Raw genomic sequence first — 22575 nt, forward strand, 5'->3', positions numbered from 1 at the left:
GACACGAAACTTGCTTAACGCACCCTCTGATTAGTTTTACATGCAGTGTACTTCATTCAGTTAGCAGCATTAAAATACAGCTCAGTATTTTATTTGCACTTAGAAGTTTGAAGTTCAAGATTTGTTGTTTTATGCATGCATCAAGAATGTTTTCCAGCGATTATATACATGAAAATTCTACTGTAAATGAAATAAAATGCTACTCACCCATCCACATATCCTAATGACGTTTCCCATCACACTACAGTATATCTACCTCATGTGTAGCTGATGCTCCTCCCTCCCTCACACACACATTTGAGTAATGACTTGTAAAGACAGATAACAGATTTCCCCAGATGCTAGCCCCAAAGCAAATAACAATTTCAAGCAGAATTAATACAAAACAAATTTATTTTTCTAAATATAACATGAAAAGCCATTGAAATATTTACAAGACAAGACAAAACACAAATAAATGGAGTCAAACAGACATTTCAAGAAGCCTAGGAGTATGTAATTCCAGGATTAAAACTAGACTTGTGCACATGTATAATGTAGGCCAAGCTTTTTCTTTGACTTCTGCTCTTTAACATCCTGTTAAAGAGCAGAAGAGAACCTTTGCTAGAATAAATCTTTTTTTAGGACAGCAGGTCTTTTTAAACCACGAGTGTAAATGCAACCATTCTTCAAGTAATTAAACAATGCCGTATTAATCGCTTGGCATAAACTGTATAACTTTTCTATATCGATACTAAATCTAAAACTGACTCAGAGAGTGAACCTTAAAAGTCTTCATCTGAATCTGAGTCCAGGTTGTAGGTTACAGGTTTGCGGGCACGTGAGGGCTTGTCTCGCGGTGCCTTGGATACAGGAGCTGCTTCTTCCTGGTCCGAAACCTGGAAGCTTTCATCATCGTCCCACTTCTTGATTTTCTGCAGAGAAAATGTGAGGAAATGTGTTTATAGTGACTTTAAATACAGCGCTCAAAATAGAGCTTTACAAATTGCCACATAAAGTAGTGTGTCCTGTGTAGTGATACATTTTGAAATCAAATTTAAGCCACTGGGACACATTACATGGAAGTTATTGAAAAGACACCTATAACTTCTTACCTAAATATTTATGTGAAATTAATTTACACACTAGAAGAGACCAATTTAGTACAATTTTTAATCATAATTTTCACTAATATTGGCATTTCAGCATGTAAATCAATATAAATGAGGCCTCATGGTCCATTAATCCCTAAAGACCTTTCTGAAATCAGAGTTCAGTGTAGAAACTGACCTTGTTGGCAGTTGTTTTGCCCTTGATGCGTGACATGAGGTTGTCTGAGCTGCTGTCGGAGTCGTCGCTGGCGATCTGTTTCCGTTTCACAATAGGCTTGGCCTTTGTAACTGGAGCTTTGACTTCACCCTCTGAGTCACTGGAGTCAAATGAAGGGACCTTCTTGGCAGCTGTGTTGGACGCAGGTTTGGACTTGGACAGAGCATCCAGGATGGATGGCTGCTTTGCGTCTATTAGGAGATAACAGGAGAAATAACTACGCAGATGGGGGAAAGATGCATTGAATTTATTCGCACACCAAACATGTGCTTACCTGAAATATGTGTGACAAATGTGTACACGTAGTGTTACAGTGCGACAATGAGGAAATCAATAAAAACAGCAATATTAAAACTTTTATACTTCATCCTTGCATCTGCTCTTCAGTTCATGTGACATTTACACCACTCTGAGTTGTCCCTAATTACGCTACGCAAACTTTTTTAAATACCTGTAGCCTTCTTCTTGGGTGCAGCTGGTTTCTTAGCAGCAGCAGCCTTCTTGGGTGCTGCCTCCTTTGTTTTACGTTGAACTGGAGCCTTGGGTGCAGGCACCTGATCATCTGATTGAGCTGCAAAGTACCACAAAGAGCAAATAATTAAACCTCAGACCTATAGCACAACCCTTGTCAGGTTTATCACATGAAGGGCGTTGTGAAAATACTTACAGCTTGAAGTGGTTTTAGCTTGTTTCACTGTAGATTTGCTCTTTACTGTTTTCTTCCTGTGTAGAAAAAAACTTGATTTATAACTTGACTGCAAAGATGTGTAAGAAGCTCCATGCATCAGGTTGTTTAATACTCACATGGGTTCTGGAGCTTTGGGGGGAGGGGCTGGAGAGTCAACTTCGCTGTCAGCCATGGGCTCGGGGACAAAGCTGTCATCATCATCGTCGCTGATGGCAGCTTTCCGCTTTGGAGCGCCCTCCTTTCCCCAGTCATCAAATTCATTTTCACTGTCGGACATGTTGTACTTCACCGCAGCTTTAGAAACAGGTAACAGAGGGGTTTAATTGAACAATGCTGCCATGTGATGAGGATTTGTTAGTTCTGTTTTACTAAAGTCCTCCCATAATAGAGGGATAATCAAAACAACTGTTGCGAAAATCAGTTTGGGGTAAATTGAGATTGGCGCGCTAATTAGCCTCAGGAAATGCATTCTGTCAGTGTACTGAGTTTGAATCACAAACATTTACAGAGTGATTGCATCTTGTCTCACTGTCTGAGTAAAGGAAGTTAGAATAGTGATGTGCCATGTGTTCAGTATGTATGAACAGAGTCTTTTCAAAGGAGGACAATAGATGGGAAACATAAGCAGTCTACCTATAAGCAGAGATATGCGTCAGGGTCATCTAGCACTCACCTTTAGTTTTGCGTTCGACTCGCTCTCTGGGGGCAGCCACTTCCTCTGCCTCGATTTCACTGTTGGACAGACTGCCAGACTCCTCATCTGACCACGGATTCTTCTTGGTCTTCTTGGCAACGGGTTGAAACTGAAGAGTGCCCTGCTTGCTGGTCTTCGATGCTGCTGCTGCAGAGAAGTGTGTATCGGAGTCATCTTCAATACAAATGCAATGCAGCTTCTATACAGTCGGTTAAGATCAAGTATTTAAAAAGGTGCAATAATAATTAACCTTCACCCATTACTTTAAATGGTCATTGCACACTGTTACTACTCTACAAACATCCAGCAGAAGTCTGTCAGTGTGCCTGTTTCATAAGGCATGTAAACTTTATATTGCTTTGATAGCTCGAGCAGTATGACACGTCACTTGAGTCAGTCTGTAATCATGATGCAGGTAGATATAATAAACACTGTTATGATACACAGCCTTGTATCTTATCTCTGAAGTACAATATAATTTACCTATCAGGAAGGTATAAACAAAACCTCAGCTTTTTACTTTAAAAATGCTCTGAGGGTTGTAGAAGAGCAAATGATGTTTCTCAGAGCTGCCACTAGATGTCACTAAAGAGCCATGACTCACTGGTTGCATCTTCTAACAGGACACAGGATTTATTGTTGAACATAACAAGTTCCAATGATTTAATAATAATTTTAATTTACTTTTTGTTAATTTGTTTGACTGCAATTCAATTTTTATAGGATATATGATGAAAATTGTACATCAGAGAGGATAAATTGTACAGTTTGATATGTTGGTCTGTTGTTTGAGCTTCTCTTAAGAGAAACCTCTGACACCTCAAAACATTTTCAGCCATTCTCACCTTTTTCCTTTGTCTGGGTTTTAGTTTTCTTGCCAAGTCGTGCAGCCAAGCCCATCTCTTCACTTGGCTCTGTGTTCTCAGCATCTTCTCCAAACTCCATCTTCATCACGACGTCTTCAGTCTAAAATCACAGAAATTCGGTCAAGCTGACTACTACTCTCTAGCCTTTGCTTTTACATTAGGTCTTCATGTTTTTTAATGCGTTCTTGTGATTTAATTTAATCTGAAAGCACCTACCTTGACTTTCCTGCCCCTCTTGCCTTCTCCTTTCTTGAGATCAGCCTTCCTGTTAGCTTCAGCTTTCATGGTGCTGGTGACACGCGGGACGACGCGGCGACCCTGTGGTGTGGGCAGAGTCTCTTGCTTCACCTTCACTGCTTTGCCTCTTCCAGCCCCCTTTTTAACGATGGGCATGCTGGCGTTCTCCTTCTCTTTGGCCTCAATGTTCTGAGGAACAAGATTGAAAGATTACTCAGGAGGGGAAAGTGTGACAGGGCTTGAATCAGTGCATGCATGCTCATGTGATTGGCAATATGAGGTGGATGTACAGATAAAGTGTAGACAGATGAAGAGCCAATACCTCCAGTTCCTCGCAGAAAGCAGCGAGGTCTTCCTTCCACAGGTCGGCTGGAGACTTCTTCTTCAGCGTGTTCAGCTCTGTCATCTATAAAATAGCAGTTGGGTCACGAATAAGCAACTTTTACACAAGATAAACCAACCAATAAAATTGCAGGATAGCTAAACATCACACCTTAGCATCCCTCTGCTTGCACAGCTCATCTTTCTTCTCTTTGGTCAAGTACCACATGGGCATGCTCAGCAGGTAGTTGTAGTCTGGCCCGCTGGTGTCCTTCTCCGTTTCCTCCTCTTCCTCTTCCTCCACCACCTCTTCTTCCTGGTTCTAAGAGCATTAACACAAATATATAATTTTGAATGCACAGATGAAGACAGGTTATCTAGCACTCCTCGTGAATGTAATTGAAAGCCACATGATTCAAAGCATCCCACCTTCTCTTGAGCCTCTTTCCAAGCCTTGACTGGGTCAGAGTCGTAGCCCATCTGCTGCAGCATGCGAATGAGTTCCTTCTTTGGCTTGTTCTCTACAAGCAGATGAACAGTGTTAATACTTTTGATCAAGGAAAATCTAGGTCTGCACAATTATGGCTTAAATTGTCATCTAAATTATGACTGCCATAAATATTTCAACTTCAGAGGCTGTTCCAAATGAGTTATTATTCAACATCTAATTTAAGGCTAGTATATCACTCATTGATAGTGGACAGTAATGTAAAAATAAGAACTATTTATATTTCTTGTTTGTGTGTCTTTCAAATCAAGCTGTAGCAGTGTATGTTTTAAACAAAAATTGAAACAAGCTACTGACCAATGACCAAGGTGCCCTGGATTTTCTCCAGGATGAAGCGGGCCTGATTGGTGAGTTTAGCACTCTCTGCCCCCAGCATGCCAACCAACCAGTCCTTTCTCAGCATGTAGTACTTCATCCTCAACTCAAAGAAGTCTTTGAGAATATCCTGCACAGACTCATACTTCTTCAGGCTGCCCACATGGTCAAACAGAACCTAAAAAACAAAAGGAAGCAGGTGGAGATTTTACAGTTAGGTACAAGAATACTTGAGCTGCCGTCAGTCTCTGAAACATTAGATATGTGCCTAAGTGTGGCAGCAGTTACCATAGAGTTGCAGGTGAGGGCGGTCTGTAGTTTGAAGACTTTGTGGAGACCAGCAGCCTCTGCTTCACTCAGCTTCTCTGCGGTCATCTTAATCACAAAGCGCACAGTGGTGTCAGTGTGGTATTCCTTGTAGTCTGTGATCAGAGGAGGGGCCTTCTCTGTGCCATTCAACATTGGCTCCAGCACGTTCTCCTTGTAGGCCTAGACCACAGGGAATGGTGGGAAATCACATATAGAGGCAATTAAAATGAACATACTTAAAATGAATGATGGAGCATCCTGAACATGTCCCTAATAGGAAGGATAAAGCTTTAGTGACTAACCTGCGTCCAGGTTTTGACTGGCAATTCAGAGATCTCAATGGTGGTTGAATCAATGATGGCCACCTCTCCACTGTTGATGTACTGGTTGTCCATCACCTGCTCAATTGTCCCTTTGAAGCCTTTGTAGTTTGGAAGCTATAAGAAAAGCAAAACAACCTCATCATCTGATTTGTAACCCAGAGGAAATAAAATCTCAGAAAGAGCAACAGCCATTTCTTGTCCTCACCATGGGCAGAGGCTCATCACCGTTGAGCATGCGGTGGATGTTGCTGACGATCTCTCGGATGTCGTAGTTGGGGAGCTTGCTGGCCCAGCCTGTGCCAATACCTTCGGAGCCGTTCACCAGCACAATGGGGATGATGGGCATGTACCACTCCGGCTCTACGCGCTGGTTGTCATCATAGTTGTACTTGAGCAGGTTGTCGTCCACAGATGGGAAAACGAGGCGGGCCAGGGAGCTGGAAGGAAAGAAAGTTGGGAGAGTTTTTGAGTTAATCACTGACTCTGTTAACCATGAAATTAATTCCCCCCACATTCTCAAATGTGCGAAGGAGGTCTGTGGCTTCAGATTATTTGTAGTTTGTAGGGCTGCTGACCTGAGCATGGTGAAGATGTATCGAGGGCTGGCGGAGTCCTTGCCACCATGCAACCTGGTTCCAAACTGACCCAGAGGCTGCAGCAGGTTCAAGTTGTTGCTTCCGACAAAGTTCTGGGCCAAACCAACAATGGTCATCATCAGAGAGACCTGAAAATTAAGAGATAAAGAGATTACATCAACAGTATAATCAAAAACACTTCACATAGCTAGCATTGCTCACCAGGATGAGTCAGCCTAATATTAATTTGATCAGGATGTTTTGCATTAAGTCCCAAAAAATTAATCTTACCTCTCCATGGTGGTAGGCTGACATCTCAGCCACCGAGCCGGCCAACTGGGCCACCTTCACCTCCCGCTTGTCATTCCTCTTGAAGCAACAGTACAGCACCTTCCTCTGGCCTGGTTTCATACCTGATGTACACACACATGCAGATACACTTTAAACCAGTCTCACACCTATCAGTGCTTCGTAAATATTTACAAACATGTTCTTGATGATCAAAATAATTTCACACACCATCCACCAGGCAGGGGATTGACCTCTCATTGTCAGAGTTGGAGAAAAGGACCAGCTCCTTGTTGACAAAGTCATTGTACGAAAGAGATTTGGTGGTCTGACCGTACAGGTACTCCTGTGAAGAGACAGCAAGAGATGCGATGAAACTACACACAAAACACTAATAGAGCACATAAAGGTCACCGACTGTTGCTGACATTACCTCAGGCAGGTTGTGAGCCTTGCGCTGGCGTCTGTTGTTCATGAAGTTGGTCAGCCACTCTTTACGCTCTTCCACTTTCTTCTTGCTAAAGGCCTAGGCAAAACAAAAAAGCCAGGAGGTTGGATTAAACCTAAAAGGCACCCTGTAATGAATTTACAAATGAAATTCAAAGTCTAAAAAGGCTAAATTAAAGTTGACATGATCCTTTCTAGGGTGTAGTATACATTCCATTGGCCAATAAATGAGCAAAACAAATGGTTAACATCTTACAAGGGTGATAGCTTCATCGTCTTCAGGTCCAGAGTACTTGAATGGGATACGGTGTTTCTGCATATCAGAGAAGTACTCCTTTGCTTCTTGCGATGTGCTGGTTCCCAAACCTGGATGGACGAAGGCCACAAAGAAAGAGAAGCGATTAGATAGAACATTTTAATGACACACAAGACCATCACCATGACATTGGCCAGGTATGAAGGGTTGCTTACTTGTAATCTTTTACTACCACACAGGGGTTTTGTAACAAACCTTTGTAGTATTTTATTTTCCAAGATTTGAAATTGGGCTGGTTTTCCTTCCACTCGTTGAATTCAGGGATACTGTAGAAAGACAGCTGAGTTTTCTTGTGAGATGCCTAAAGAGAGGGAAATAACAGACATCAGCAATCACCTCATCTTCCCATCATGTCACTTAAATAGTTAACATGTTTGACAACAACATGGTAAAATAAGGATAGACTATGATCCGTATCAAGAAGGATTCAAGACAGTGTTCTGTGGTTTTGACAGCAGGTGGCACTGTTGTTACAAATTTAGGGAGACTACTCAGAAAGTTTGAATCTATCAGGACTAAAAATCACCTTAGCCTCACACTGTATGCTCTATCCTAAATTTACTTAGCTACTTTCATAATCAATAAACTCCTGTAGCTGCAGAGTGAGACTTCATACCTTGATGATGGGGGTGATGAACTCTTCCAGGAAGTTGTGTCGCAGCAGTGATGGCCAGTTATGGTGGATGAAGTTGATCAGAAGGCCCTTAATGTGGGAGCCATCTTGATCCTGTCACAATCACAGGAAGACAGTAGAGTCGAGTCATATTAATGTCAGTCAGTAAAGATTAATATTAATACCTCTCGAAATTTGAAATGATTAACACAAATTGGAAACACTAAAAAAGAAAAGCAGATGTCTAAGATGAGAATAAAGATCAAACGCAACTGCTGGCGCACCTGATCTGTCATAATCATGATCTTGCCATAACGCAGGGTCTTGAGGGATTCTGGGTCACTGTAGTTCTTCTTGTACTGAAGGCCGAGGATCTTGATGATGTTGTTGATTTCAGCATTCTCCATGATCTGATGAAAACCGCACAATTTTCACTCTTAGCTGTTTGCTGGACTGCATTACAGACAGATGATGCTCATGGTTTTCTCTGATTGAACCAATTGCTCTAAGACACTATTGATGCATCAGTGTCCATCCAAGGTAAAAACACAGATCTATCTTTATGATTTGTAAGACACATGCTGCCATATAATGACTGGCTGCTAGGCCTAACCTGTTTGAGTGAGGCCTCCCGAACATTGAGCATTTTTCCCCTGAGAGGGAAGACGCCATAGCGGTCCCTGCCGACCACTCCCAGCCCAGACACAGCAAGTGTCTTGGCCGAGTCTCCCTCAGTGAGGATCAGTGTGCAGCCGATGGAGTTCTTCCCACCTGCCAGAGAGCACGGTTAATGCAGGACAATGGCAGCTCATGTGCTTCCTCGTGAGGCTAGACTTTCTTATAAAAGACAGAAAATGGTGTGGTGTACAATACCTGCATCGTTGGCATCATCCAGTTTGGGCACTCCTTTGATTTTTGTGTGTTTAACACTTGAGCATTTCTTGTTTAGCTGGGTCTGAGCCTTGAACTTCACCCAGTTCATGATACTTTCCACAATCCCACAGGATGTAGCCTATAGAACAGAGAATGAAGGAATTAGAGATACTGAAATAATTTCACTTCTGAGGGTAACAAGGCAATGCCAGTGGTTTTTCATTCACACCTGCTTAATGAACTTGTCACTGAGAGGACAAGTTGATCCAAAGCTCTTCTGCTGCAGAGTCATGTTCTCTTTGGTCTGAGAGTCAAAGGTGGGGTTCTCAACCAGGCAATTGACAAACACCCACAGGTGGTTCTTCACCTGGATGGAGAGAAAACGGAGTATACTCACTGTATGTTACACAATTTCAGCTTCATATAAAACCCTTCTATGGTCAGAGTTCAAAATGACTGTACCTGGAAAGGCTTGACAGCCACCCCAGCTTTATTCTTCTTCTTTACCACTTCAATGAGCTTGCCAACCACCTGGTCGGCCACGTAGTCGATGTGCCTCCCTCCCTAAGGTTGAGAGGACAAACACAAGATCCCATTTACAGAATAAATGACATACGTCTTAATCATAGTGACACAAAGTGGCTGGGAGAGCAGCCAAATTTGTACTTAGCTGCCAAAGGACCCTGGTCGACTAGTTCAGTCAGCCTTAAAATGCTTCATAGCTGCTCTACAATGTTAATTCAAACAGGGCTGACAAATTAAATTAAAATTGGTGCTCAGTATTCCAACAGTCTACGTAAAAATATTAAATTATTGGTTTGACATTGAGGTCACAACCCTCACACTCAATCACTCCATTACATGTAAGATAAATGCACTTCGAAAGACCTGATACGCTGTGACATTACCTTGGTCGTGGCGATGCTGTTGACAAAGCTGACTTGCTGGAAACCTTTCTCACTCATGGTGAGGCAGACCTCCCAGCGCTCGTTGACAATCTCGTGGACTACAGTGAGGGCACCGCCAAGCTCGTCCACCTTGTCCTTTACATACATGTCCACGTAGCTACGGAAACCTGTAATCTGGAGTACAAGAGTCGTCTTAGTCTTTATCAGAAAATTAAACTCCTACAGGTTTATGCAATGATCCGGAAAATCGTTAAAAGTAAGTATTGCAGTTTAAGATGTAAAAATGCTTTGAGAAGTGGCATGATATGTAGCAGCCTGAAAGCTAAAAACAAAAAAAACTCTCTTTGTCTTTACATTTTTTTGATAATGTTAAGAGTTAATGTTGAATCTACCTAATTAATCATATGTGAAAGGACATGTAATTAATCATAATCAAAAGGATAAATAAAACCCCAGAGCTTTAATCGCTTGTCAATTAATCAATAAGTCGATCAAAACAAAAATGAATCACCAATTATTTTGATAATCGCTGAATTGTTTCGGTCATTTTTTGAGGAAAAATGTCAAACATTTGCTGGTTCTAGCTTCTTAAATGTGAGAATTGTGATGCTTTTCTTTGTCATTTATGATAGTAAATAAAGAGTTCATGGGTTCTGAATTGTTGTTTGGACAAAAGAAGCTAACTGAGGATGTCGCTTTGGGTTCTGGGAAATTTTTATGAGCATTTTTCAGTTTTTTTAAATTCTAACGGACTAAACAATTAATCATGAAAATAACTGGCAGATTAGTCGTTAATGAAAATAATCCTGAGTTGCAACCCCGTTAAACCAATTCATACTCAAGGCAGAGACTGTTGGTAGATGGCAAAGAAAAACAGCATGGTAACTTACTGGCAGCTTCTTGCCGTTGAAGTACACACGGACACCTTTGGTGGATCCAGCGATGTCGTATGCCCTCCTGGTCATCAGAGCCACCGTATCTTTGTCCAGGATGGTCATTTTAAACTTGACGAGGTCCGGCTTGAAGGTGATGCAGGTGTATTCCTCTCCGTCAAAGGATTTGATGTTACTATCACCTGCCCTGCCCATGTTGTCATACCAAGTCTGTGAAGAACATGGACACACTGTAAAGTCACATTTCTCTCTTACAAGTTACAATGACTACAAAGAAGCAAATGTGCTTCAGCCTTCCTCCTACCTGCTTGAAGGTCTTCTTTGATTCTTTACAGGCAGTCTCTACGGTGAACTTTGTGCTAAAGATGTTGCAAAGCTTAGCACCATATCCATTGCGTCCACCTAAGGAACAAGTATCAGTATGAAGATGTGGGTTAGGATATGAGAAAAGTAATGACCTACTGATTTAACATGAAACATGGCTGTAGCTTGTTTAAACAAAACCCAAACTGTGGCTTTTAGTTACATATCTGATGACAACCTTGGTTTTACATTCATAGTTTGCCATTTCTCCATTATGATGAAATATTTTTTCAGGAGATGGGGTGTGTGTAAACTCTACTCTTACCAATGAAATTATTCATTATTTTTTTTTTGTTAATCCTTTAAACAGGTATTTTGGGGTTGTTTACTGTAATATTCACTAACGACATTACAGTTAAAGAGGTTTTGTTTAAAACATTTCTGATCATTTAACTGAACATGTTGCTCATGCTGTTGGACTATATGGTGAAGTTCTGTCAAGCACTGTCATCCCATGCCTAAATCTCTATAATTTCATTGGTGAAAAAAATCTTATTGTAACCAGCAATAAAACCGAGGTTGTTCAATTTACTGTTCTGCAGTGTAACCAAAACAAATGAGTCTTTGGAGTCCCATCATCATTCTCACCAGTGACTTTCTTCTGGTCATCATTGTAGTTACTGGAGGTAAGGAGCTGTCCAAAGATGAGAGCAGGCACATAGACCTTCTCCACCTTGTGCTCCACTACAGGAATACCCTTCCCATTATTCCACACACTGATGGTGTTGTTTTCACTGAAAGGAAAAAAAAACAACAGACACCCACATTTCATCATGTGCTTCTGTGATACCAAGGAAATCAGTTGAGCTGGATATGAGCTGGGGCTATTTGACAACTTACAAGCAAAGGGACACTGTGGTAGGATTTTAAGCTATTTTGAGATGTTTCTTGGTGGTGCAGTATTATATATTACTCACACATCAATGTTGATCTTGATACAGTTCATGTTCTTATCCCTCTGCTTATTGTCAGCTGCATTTACTGTAGAGAGAATAAAAAAACAAATTGCTTCATTATAGCAGACATGCTATTTTGTTTATTTACATTATACAACATTTAGAATTCTAAGAGTTACATACTCACCAAGGATCTCATCAAAAATCTTGTAAAGCCCAGGCACAAATGTCACATCACGGCAGTTCAGTCCTTCATCCTCATCATACACCCACATTTGCTACGGAAAGAAGTCAACTGGTGACTACAAAAATCCAGCATAAATTTGTATAATGTGAGCCATCAATGCTCTGTCAACACCCTGCAACTCAGCAGTGGGAGCAAAATTCTTCAGAAAATATCTAAAATAGTGCAATCTTACATCAGCTCCTGTGAGATTTACCAAAGGACTTGGATCAATAAAGGGTTTATTAGAGAAGCCATCAATTTCAAAGACACAGACATTTCTGTGTGACCTCTTACTTGGGTGACAGGCTCTACAGAGCCTATGTAGGAGTCCGGTCGGAGCAAAATGTGCTCCAACTGCGTCTTCTTCTGATAGATCCTCTCCACTGACAGCCGCTTCGGATCTTTCTTCGTCTTCTCCACCGGCTTGTTTTCAAAGAGGGACTGGTGAGAATGACACAGAGTTATCTTTGATGTGGATTTTCTTGCACTGCAGTCAGACTGCAGCAGGAGTTTTATTTGTGTTACAAGTAATGACATGCAATGACCAACAACATCTGCAATGACAATCAGCTCCACATTGTTGTCATTGCTTTAATATCTAGTTTGCATGGAGACAAAACAAAACCTGGGACAATTTGGTGACCATAAATACGCACTACTAAAAATGTCACTCATCGGTGCACAGTCTACAACACACACCCCCGAATGTTACTGGGATCTGATTTAATTGTGATGCTCAATGACACTTCAGAAGGGCAGATGTTTGAACCGGGGTTTACTGGTTGCAGACACAAGTGGCACATGTAGTCCACACTTTGTACCTTTCACGTTAAGTTCCTCCCCTAACGTAAAGTCACAATACCACCAGTTTCGAAATTTATACACTGTAGACCAGACAAGTTATACTTTTGTCTAACGTTACTTACACACAGTTTAACGTTGGATAAACATAACTGCACATGGTAACGTCACATTTCGAATCGACTTCGCAGGAGTGCTCATAAACAATTACCGTTAAGCTAACTGCAACATTAGCGTTAACTGCTAAAGAAAAGCAACAGTAGCTTTGCTTGTGCTGTAAGACGTTAGCGTTTGCTGCAACATTACATTAGCTAAAAGCTAAATAACTTTAGCTTGTTGGTATTGTTATGGACCCGATATGGTTCCTTAAAAATGTAATGGCCTATATCACATTTGGCGTCGTGCCAGGTGTCTGGGAGGAGAGTTATTGCGTTACTGATAGCAGCACATCAAACATCTCATTTCCTAACGTGTGCGTTAACGACAATTAACGTTACGTTAACATTGTACCAAACGATTTCAGCTAGCATTAGCTGTAACTGTAACCGTTGCTTAGCAGTTCCATTGCAGCTGTCATTAACAGTAACGTTAGCTGCTGGCTAGTCCACGGTAAGTTAGCATGTTAGCAGCAAATATCAACGTTTAATAAAGTTACCTTCAGTGGTTCAGCCATTCTTCTTGTATTGACTGCTAACCCCTAGTGCTAGTAACAGTTTCTGACTACGTTTATAACTAACCAATGCACACCTAACTCCCAAAACTAACTTCTGCCCGACTGCACTAAACGCTGAGTGATTCAAAGCCCCGCTTCGAAAATTTGAAACTTGGAGGAAACCTCTCCCGCGTGCTACATTGGCCAACCAAAGAAAAGGACTTATGACGTTTCCCTCCAATGAGGAGCGCTTACTCTACGTTTTAAAGTAAACAACCAATCACCGACGTCTACCTAGCTATGAGCCCGCCCACGTTTTGTCTCACGGCCAATCAGCTTCCCAAAATAGAAAGAAACGGAAAAGGTCCTTGAAAATAAATCTGCAGAAGTTGATTTATGATTGACCACAGTATTAGACACAGTAATGCTTAAAAAACCGGAAAAAAAACAATTTGTCAGTGTTCCTCACAAAAACATTAAATTTTATTGTGATTTGGCAATAACTGGCCAATGTGAAAAAATACACAACATTTGTTTTAACACCTGAATGATAATTAATGACAGATACAGTGATTTCTCATGGTTCATAGATACCACACACCATACATGTTATGATTAAACTACAATAAATATGCCAGCACCGACAAAGGTGAGCTGAAACAATACTGTTGGTCTATCAATGGGAATTACCTCACAAAAAATCATCAGTACATGCCCATACACATGCACAGCTAATATTTCATATATAGAGTAGGCTCTGAGTAGTGTCTATATTACCAGTGATGTGCTCTTTATTATTTTGTCTGTACTGCAGCTCACTGGAAGCAAAGACCGTGAGATTAGAGTGCTGACTTTGAGCTTTAAAGGTGTTTGGAGATGATTATTGGGTGAGCAGTGTCAGAATCATAGCCCATATACCCTTGGGGGATATGTGTAAAAAGGGCTACAATTTCCACGCAGTTCACTGGATATTGATGTGAACACCATTAAACCAGAAAGTCAGCACTGCAGCCTCATACACATTGTCTCTTTTGTAAGCTTTTGGCGATATCTGAAGTGAAACAATTTTTGGTTAGGCATCAAATTATTGCTCAGATTGTGCGCTTTAGTAATCAGTCCATCCATACAATTTATTCTGCTCTATAATAGTGTATGCATCTGACTTAATAAGTGACCATCACATAGGCCTGTCTGTACAGCTACTGTATGTTACTTTTAAAGCTTTACCATATTCTTTGAAGCCTAATATGCTCTAATCCTGCAGGCTTTACAGGGATCAGAGAAACCATGATATTCACAACTGCATAATGACATTCAGGATTCACAGAGCTAGGAGAAGCTGCAGTATTCAACATCTGTGTACACTCCACCTTATTTACATCTCGTCTTGGGGCTTCACCTGCAAAGCTGGCAAATAATTCAACACCTCTCCGATAAAGTCAAGTGTTCGTCAGCCATCGAGAGGCTTGTATCAGCCAATGTACAGCAGGTGACAGCTGCTTCCCACACACAGGAGGAATATGTTTAGTACTAGAGGTGTAAATCTTTAATGGACGTACAATAACAAGGAAATAGTAGGCTCCAAATGCATCACTTTTGATTCATCAGAAAGTCAACAGTAGTTACTGGCACAGGGATAGAGATAGGGATGGTTCAGACAGACAAGCACACACCACAGCTGAAAAAACCCCATTTATGTGTACTTTTTGGTCACTGGGTGTACAAACCATTACTGTCTTTTCGAATGCACAAATGTACAAAAAAGACTTACAAGAAAGGATTTTCTGGGAGTGCGGTGTTCCCTTTTCCCAAAGTGTTCAGTTTCAATTTGCCTCATTTATCAATTTTCTCTCCCTCCACCTCTTTCCCTCTCTCCCTCATTTCCTCCAATCTCTCTGTGACACACGCGTACACACTGTACATGATAGCTGCCTAAAAGCTATTTAGTGGTTAATGAGTTTATCTCCCCAGAAGTGTCGTACCATGATAGCCCTCGAATGATGTGTTCGTGCAGTATCATTGTGCAGAGCTTTCCTTTGTGTCTGCTGATGTAAAGTGATTCAGAAGGATTTAAAAGGGCAAAACAGAGAAAAGACATGGCAAACATGGACCTTTACATTTCTGGTCCGGTGGCTATCAGTGAATGGAAATGCAGTAGTACACTGATTTATCTAACCGTTCTACCATACTTATCTGTCTTCCTCTGCTATGTTGCCCACTCATCTGACCTTGGCATGATAATAATAGGGCTGAGGAGCTTGAGCTGTAGTCCAGCGGATTTAGTGGAGTGTATGTACACAAATACACCCACAGCAGCACACATGAATGAAGGTGCAAACGCACATTACTGTTTGATTTTGCACTGGGTATCTTCAGCTGAAAAAAAATGATTGATCTCCTTTAAGAAATATGAAAGAATGTGCCACCTGCCCTCAACCTTTTTTTATACACAACACAAGGGATTGGATATGCTATCTTCAAAATAGAATCTTTTTAAATCTCCTGTACCTGAAAAAGAGACAATTTAGGCTCACAATGTACTTTTTGAGCCTCTATATGTACTTTTCTCAAGAGGAATTGTTAACAGGAGCAGTATTGAGTCTTATGGAAGATTGAATTCACTGCTACCTTCAAAAAATATTCCATCACTTCATTGAAACTGTAGTCAGAAGAATGTAAGAAGAAGAACTTAAAGGGAGAAAACAATGACAAAAAAAAAACCAAATAAGATGCAAAATCATCATTTCGAGAATTATAGAGGTGCTGGGACCTTTGGATAGAGCCTGGCTAGCTGTTTCACCTGCGTTTACTTGCTTTCAGCCTGTATGCTAAGCTAAGTGTCTACTGCCTGAAGCTTCATATTTAATTGATATAACAGATGTGAGAGTGGTAGCAATCTGTTTTAACTTTCAGCAAAAGAACAAGAAAAGCATACTTCCAAATAGTTTAATTATTCAAACAAGTCGTCCCACTTTTACCACCACATAGGGTGTTTGTTTCTATCACCTCTGATGCAGCCTACAGGAGAGACTCCTAAATTAGTGCTCCTAGCAATGGCAATCAAGAAAATCAACACGTCTTTATACCTTAACATCAGACTAGCTCATTTGCCAGTGACTCCCAAACATGGATGTATTAAGATATCTGGATACAGTGTTGGAGGCAAGACCCTGTTCATTCCTGTGAAAGCTGCTCAGTGGCACATAAAGCCAAAAATGTTCAACAGCCAGGTATGAAAATACCCAGATGATCTGCACTGCCATCACATCATTAAGCCTTTAGAGCAGGCCCACTAGAGACTTTTGCTGTTCGGCGTGGCTACTTCTGGTCAAGTGTTTTGCTTACTTAAATTGGGATAAAATGATTTCATCCTAGAACTTTTCTAGACTTTTGAAATGTTATTGGACTGAAGAGATGAAACTGGTCATAGCTGTGACGCTAAAAAATGTATACACAGATTTACAAATGTGTCTCATTCATAATTTGAAAAGTCTTTGTGGACCAAACAGCCTCATGTGATTGACTCGAAAGTCGCAATTCCACTGTCTGGCCAATGACAAAATTTGCTTCAAAGCCTGGTGCATATATGTCCAATAATGTTTGCAGTTTTAAACAAGTGGTTAACATAGTGAATCGTCAGAGTTCAGGCAAAACAAACTACATGGTTAGGTTTAGGAAAAGATCATGGTTTGGGTTAAAATATATAGGTTATGTTTTTTACATATCTTAAGTTAACTACTTAAGTTAACTTGTGTAACATGAGTAGGTTAAGGGCATTAGGTAAGATAACTTACCTAAGTTAAAATAAGTCAACGCTGACTTTTGGTTTCACACAGGGACACTTACAGATTGATGTTACATCCATTGACTTCTGATAATTTTTCTAGAAATAGTATTTTAAAATGCGTCTTCAAAATGGATCATTTCAAGGTAATTTAAGAGAATACATTCACTTTTTTGTTTGCAACTATGCCATTACTATTCTAACCTTGTTACACACTCACATACAGACTCACATACAGACTTCCTCTTATCTAGTACTAGTGGGCAGTTTGAAACAGGGAATACTAAGTACTTGGCATCCAAAAATAGGCACCCATCTGAAGCTGCTGAGAAAGACGTTAAAGTAGATGGACACCCGCACTCTCCGTACCACCTGCTTTCCTGTTTATTTATTGATGGCCCTGTGTTTTTTTCTGAGGCCTGATACAGCTTGACTGTTGGGGAAGTGGGGCAGAATTAAAGAAACTTTATGTGTCATAGATCTGGTGATGGCTGTCTAAAGGGGCCGTTTGGTGCAGCTTGATGTCCTGTGTCATACAAGGATAGAGCTGCTTTGCAGATATTAGGGTTACAGGCAAACAACTGCTGCTTCCAGCTGAGCACTTGACAGGTATGTTAGAGCTTATTCCAGAAGGATCTTGGGTTGTGAAAAAGATATATCAGCTGACAGTGTACAGCTTTTCAACATGTATCTTTTTTCTTCATTTTGTCTCTGCAGCCCCCAAAGACCGCCAAAGATGAGATACGTGAGTGGACCATAAAAGCTCTCTGAAAATACTCTCAAAAGTATCTGAAAATACGACTCTCATGTTGAAATGTAGGGCAGCAGAAATAGAGCTATTTGAGACATTTAATTGAAGGAATCAATCAAGGAATTCGGGAAATACACTACAGAAGTTAGATACCACTCTCATATCTGTCCATTGAAAATGAGGCTGTGGCCAGGAGACAGTTAGCTTAGCCTGGCATAAAGACTTGAAACAAGGAAAAACAGCTAGCCTGCCTTTGTCGTAACTACCAACACCTCTAACCGCCTCGTTTCCAAAGAGGTTTGTTTCATGTCTGTATCCCTTTAACTTATATAGGGTATGCCTCTAGTGTTCTGCACAAGGAAATGCATCTTTTTACAATACCACCACAGAAATGGCAGAAAAATTAATTTTGAGTGTTGTGGAATATGCACATGGAGCAGGACATAGACAAAAACAGGACCAATTAAGCGCTCCAGGGATGACATTTTTTTGTAGGGCGACATGGAAGTTCACTTCCTCCTGGTTCCCTCTTTAAAAATATAGGATTTTTCAATCAGAATTTGGATTATTATAGAAAATATTCTCCATGGCAAACAAAAGCTTATGATACTTACACATTTTGTTCAGCAAGATAATCTTCAAAAATTAACACTGCTTTCATAATTTTTGAAGCCTGAATGCAATCACCAGAGATAAAAAGCTAGCATTAGGCTATAAAGGAACTATGCTACAATCGCATGACTTAACGTCACCCCCACAGCGAAGCTGTAAAGCTAGGTTTGGCGTGATGACGTTAGTCTCATTCAGCCACTTGTTTTAAGAAGCGTAAAAACTTAAAAATTCTCGAGTTGGGTATCTAATGACGTATTTATGTCATGAAACAGAGTGTGAAAGTCTCTCAAGCTTGAGTTAACCAGAGACTCCTTTTCCAATTTTTTTGTCTTTACTGATGTGACATGTTCGACATCATGGACACACCTTAAAACAGGTTAGTAAATAGTAGAAAGAAGCATGGAGGCCAGTGAAAATGTTACTGCGATTACTTGTTTGTTTTGTTTTTTTTATATCTGTTAATTATTCAGTCTCTCTTTCAAACTTGACGCCAACTAATTTTGAACAATGGACAGAGACCGACGGTATTATGTGGTGGCATGTCATTGTATTGCACCACAAAAGGGGTGAAAATTAGCGCGCCCACCCTGGTGTCATATTTTCATTATTGTTTATGGGAGACAACTGGAGCTTGATCTGATAAATACCTGTGACTACTGCAGAGTCATTTGACTTGAGTGTGAATGCAGATTGTAACCTTTCCCATTGAATACAAAAGCCAGACGTTTGTGAATGTTAGTGCATTTTTGTCCAGAGGGAAAGGGGCTTAGGAGATGTGTGTCCTCCCCAGGAGTTTTCTCCATCGTGAGTTTGCGTAAGTGATTTCACTTGAGTTCACCTCAGTGTTTCTGAGTAATTATTTCCTGGCAAAGACTAGTCCCATTGCTTCCCGTGGGTGTTAGATGAACAACAGGAAATAGAGCATGTAGAGTGTAATGTGCGTACTGATATGAAAACTCTCAACTGAAATTAGATAATGATGAAAATTTGATAATTGAAATTACAGCTTCATTTTTGCCAGGGGTATTTAGCTCAGGACAGATGAAATAACTGGCAGCAAACTGTTAAAGGTAGGAAAATGAATGTGTGCAGATGCTCACAGGGAAAATATAAATGAGAAGAGCAAACTGGTAATATTCTTTAAGATAACTTGTGAATCTTATTGCAGATATCTGAAGAGTGTAAATAACATCCAGTAAACCTCTAACATTTACAGCACTGAAAGACTTACTCGCTTGTGTTTTGACCATCATATTTCCAGCAGTGTCCTTGTAGGTCCACAACATGACCTTTAAGGTGAACACCCCTCCCTGGCTGTCATTGTGAATATGTCTGAGACACAATGAAGGACTAAGAATTATTAATTACTTTAAAAGGGCAGTGGAAAAGAGCTTTAACCACCTCTATCCTGCATTGGCAGGCAACTGCAGGCAGCTATAACAACTTAACATTTAAGATGCCATACACCACATTCACTGACGCCACTTTGCTGATTGTACGCTTGTAAGAAATGTTGCCACAAGGTGTTTTGCAAATATAACAGCGATACAAGTGCAGCAAATGGAATGCCTTATATTCACAGTATGTTGACTAAGTGCTGTACTTTCACTTTTTTAAAACAGTTTTTCTCCGGCAAGGTCACACATATGGATTCAACAAAGGAAGTGGACTGGATTAAATAGCTTGATCAGCTGCCAGACTGAATATAGAGTACCATGACCTCAATAGTATTGACTGAGATGGGGTTACATGTGTCCATAAATCGTTCCTGTGCATGTATCTCTCGGGTGCAGATACCATTAGGCTGGTTTCCTATCAGCTTGGTCAACTCTGCCTAAATAGCACCGATGAAGTCAGCATCAAAACCCCCTGAAGCAAACCTTTTCTGCTTGTGATTCTTCATGAGGCAGTGTCTACTTGCAAGCTCCTGTCATAGAGTGCATGTCTTGTGAGCTGCCTTGTGTTTTTCTCCTCTAACACTGACTGAATCATGATGATTTTGACAGTGTTGGTTTGTTTGTTGGTTGGTCCACCATTTTCATTTAAACCAGGGGTAGGCAACTGTGGCTCCAGAGCTGTATGCGGTTTATTTTTCTCTCCAGTGGCTTTCTGTAGCTTTAAGAAAAATGCTATGGAAATAATAATGGCTATTTTAGTTTTAGGATTCCTCCCAACCCTCCATCAAACAATTTACACTTGATTTGCTTGATTGATTATGATGTAAATGTCTTGAATTTTGTCAAAATTCTAAAGACCTCCACTACTTTCATGTTTTTATTGAGGGGGTCTTGTCCCCTGCATCCCTCCCAAAATCTACAACTATGTTCCCAACAAATATTGAATGGATTTCCATGATTTTTTTATACAGATTTTGATGTCCCCCAGAGGATAAAGCTAACAGACTTCGGTGATCCTCCGATTTTTCCTCTGGCGCCACCATGAGGTTGACATCATTGGTTCTGAGTAAAATATGTCCACAACTGTTGGATTAATTGCAATTAAAAATGCAAAGACATCCATGGCCCACAGTCCACTGGATGGATTGTATTAACTTTGGTGGTCCCCAAACTTTTTTATGTGGCACTGTTACCAGGTCAAAGTTTTAATTTTTCTAGTACTTTGGTTTTGACCAAATTCCTGCCAAACTAATGACATATCCGTCAGTCTAAGCTGTAGGCTACCTTGTGTGGAATGCTAATTAGCAAATGTTAGCATGCTAACTTTTTCAACAAAGACACTGAACATCAGCATGTTATCATTGTCAGCATTGTGAGCATGTTAGCATGCTGATGCTAACATTTAGCTAAGAACACCACTGTGCCAAAGTAAACCATAATGGAGCAGCTAGTTATGCTGTAGAAAGTTATTGGTGTTAGAACCCCGAAGAGATAAAACAACACATTATTCCAAAAAAGCAAAGAGCCAAAAGGGAAAAAAATGAATTTTGTGTATCATATTTTAGTTTTTCAGTAATCATCTTGTGACCTTGTGGATTATAATCTCATGACCCCTTGTGGAGGTCCCAATGTCCAAGTTGGGGACCACTGACCCAAAACATATTTAACACATATTCTAGCTATATTATTATTATTAGTGTTATAATTATTATTTTAAACACTTAAAAAGAATTATGCACTGAAAACATTATAAACCCCTTAGAACATGCCAGTGGAGCATTATCCATTCATGAGCTTCTTTGGCTGAAGACTCAATACTCCTGTGGTTGTAAGCTTTGGATGCGACTCAGCTGGCCATAGCTCTGCAAGTGGGAAATTCAACAAGGATCAATGAATATCTACAACACTTTCATATCGCTAGGCCATTGTTTCCTTAATGTCAGTGATATCAGACTTCAAAGGCAAGAATCTTCACAGGGAAGATGAGGTGGTGCGACCCTTCTGTTACCAGCAGTAGCAGGGAAATCCTTTTAATACACCTTCCTCACAGTTTTTGATTAAAAGCTACACGACCTAGGTGAAGAAATAAAAAAATAAAGCGAGTAATGTTGTATTCATAAAGACACGGCAGGACTTTGATCTTGCACAGGGACGAGGAGTAAGCTTGGAGCCAGAGACAGAGTGTGTGCGTGTGTGTTTGTGCGAGCTTAAGTACGTATGCATGTATGTGTGTTTGTGTGAGCAGGCGAGACAAAGTAGGCGAGAAAATGAGAACGAAAGGGAGAGATCTCATTAATATGAGTCCTCTTGTTCCACTGCAACTGCAAGAGCACACAGAGAAGGTTAATGGCAAAACATTCACACCATGTTGAAATGACATTGTACAAAACTGTGGTGCTTGTATTTTCTTCGCCAAATTCCCACTCAGCACTTTAGCTGTGTGGATTAATGTCAGGTATGCCACCTGCACAGGTATAAGGCTAACAGAGAGGACGCCTGAGCCTGTCTTTGAGATACTTGACAGGCTGGAGAGAAAAAAAAAGTAAGTAGGGGGGAAAACAAGAAACTTTGATCCACTTGAAAGTGTAGTCTATCAGGACTAATGCTTGGT

At 40.5% G+C, this 22575-nt stretch overlaps 1 protein-coding gene across 2 annotated transcripts; it reads right to left on the bottom strand.

Annotated features, from left to right (window-relative positions):
- Nucleotides 1-375: 375 nt before the first annotated feature.
- Nucleotides 376-13592, bottom strand: top2a (DNA topoisomerase II alpha). 2 transcript variants are annotated; one of them, XM_033612210.2, is made up of 35 exons: nucleotides 13424-13592; nucleotides 12262-12408; nucleotides 11929-12019; nucleotides 11763-11826; nucleotides 11434-11579; nucleotides 10787-10884; nucleotides 10480-10692; nucleotides 9590-9763; nucleotides 9144-9245; nucleotides 8911-9048; nucleotides 8682-8820; nucleotides 8422-8579; nucleotides 8093-8218; nucleotides 7812-7922; nucleotides 7391-7496; nucleotides 7136-7245; nucleotides 6866-6958; nucleotides 6664-6778; nucleotides 6436-6557; nucleotides 6145-6293; nucleotides 5775-6006; nucleotides 5549-5683; nucleotides 5226-5426; nucleotides 4920-5115; nucleotides 4544-4635; nucleotides 4287-4436; nucleotides 4116-4199; nucleotides 3773-3982; nucleotides 3536-3656; nucleotides 2670-2834; nucleotides 2113-2290; nucleotides 1976-2031; nucleotides 1760-1879; nucleotides 1270-1499; nucleotides 376-914 (listed from the first exon to the last, which is right to left on the bottom strand). In XM_033612210.2, the coding sequence occupies exons 1-35, from the start codon at nucleotides 13439-13441 to the stop codon at nucleotides 765-767; spliced, it is 4740 nt and encodes a 1579-aa protein (XP_033468101.1). In that variant the 5' UTR covers nucleotides 13442-13592; the 3' UTR covers nucleotides 376-764. The 2 variants fall into 2 exon arrangements, with proteins under 2 accessions (XP_033468101.1, XP_033468100.1); XM_033612209.2 differs by having other exon boundaries at nucleotides 2670-2837.
- Between the last annotated feature and the right edge of the window lie 8983 nt (nucleotides 13593-22575).

The sequence above is a fragment of the Epinephelus lanceolatus genome, chromosome 21 (assembly GCF_041903045.1).
Source record: "Epinephelus lanceolatus isolate andai-2023 chromosome 21, ASM4190304v1, whole genome shotgun sequence".
Taxonomy (NCBI): Eukaryota; Metazoa; Chordata; class Actinopteri; order Perciformes; family Serranidae; genus Epinephelus; species Epinephelus lanceolatus.

Excerpts from the sequence above, each read along its gene's own strand:
- top2a (XM_033612209.2), bottom strand. Across the intron at positions 8,580-8,681 it reads GGATGATGCCAACGATGCAG|GTGGGAAGAACTCCATCGGC; the intron begins GTATTGTACACC and ends GCTCTCTGGCAG. Across the intron at positions 2,032-2,112 it reads CCCAAAGCTCCAGAACCCAT|GAAGAAAACAGTAAAGAGCA; the intron begins GTGAGTATTAAA and ends TTTTCTACACAG.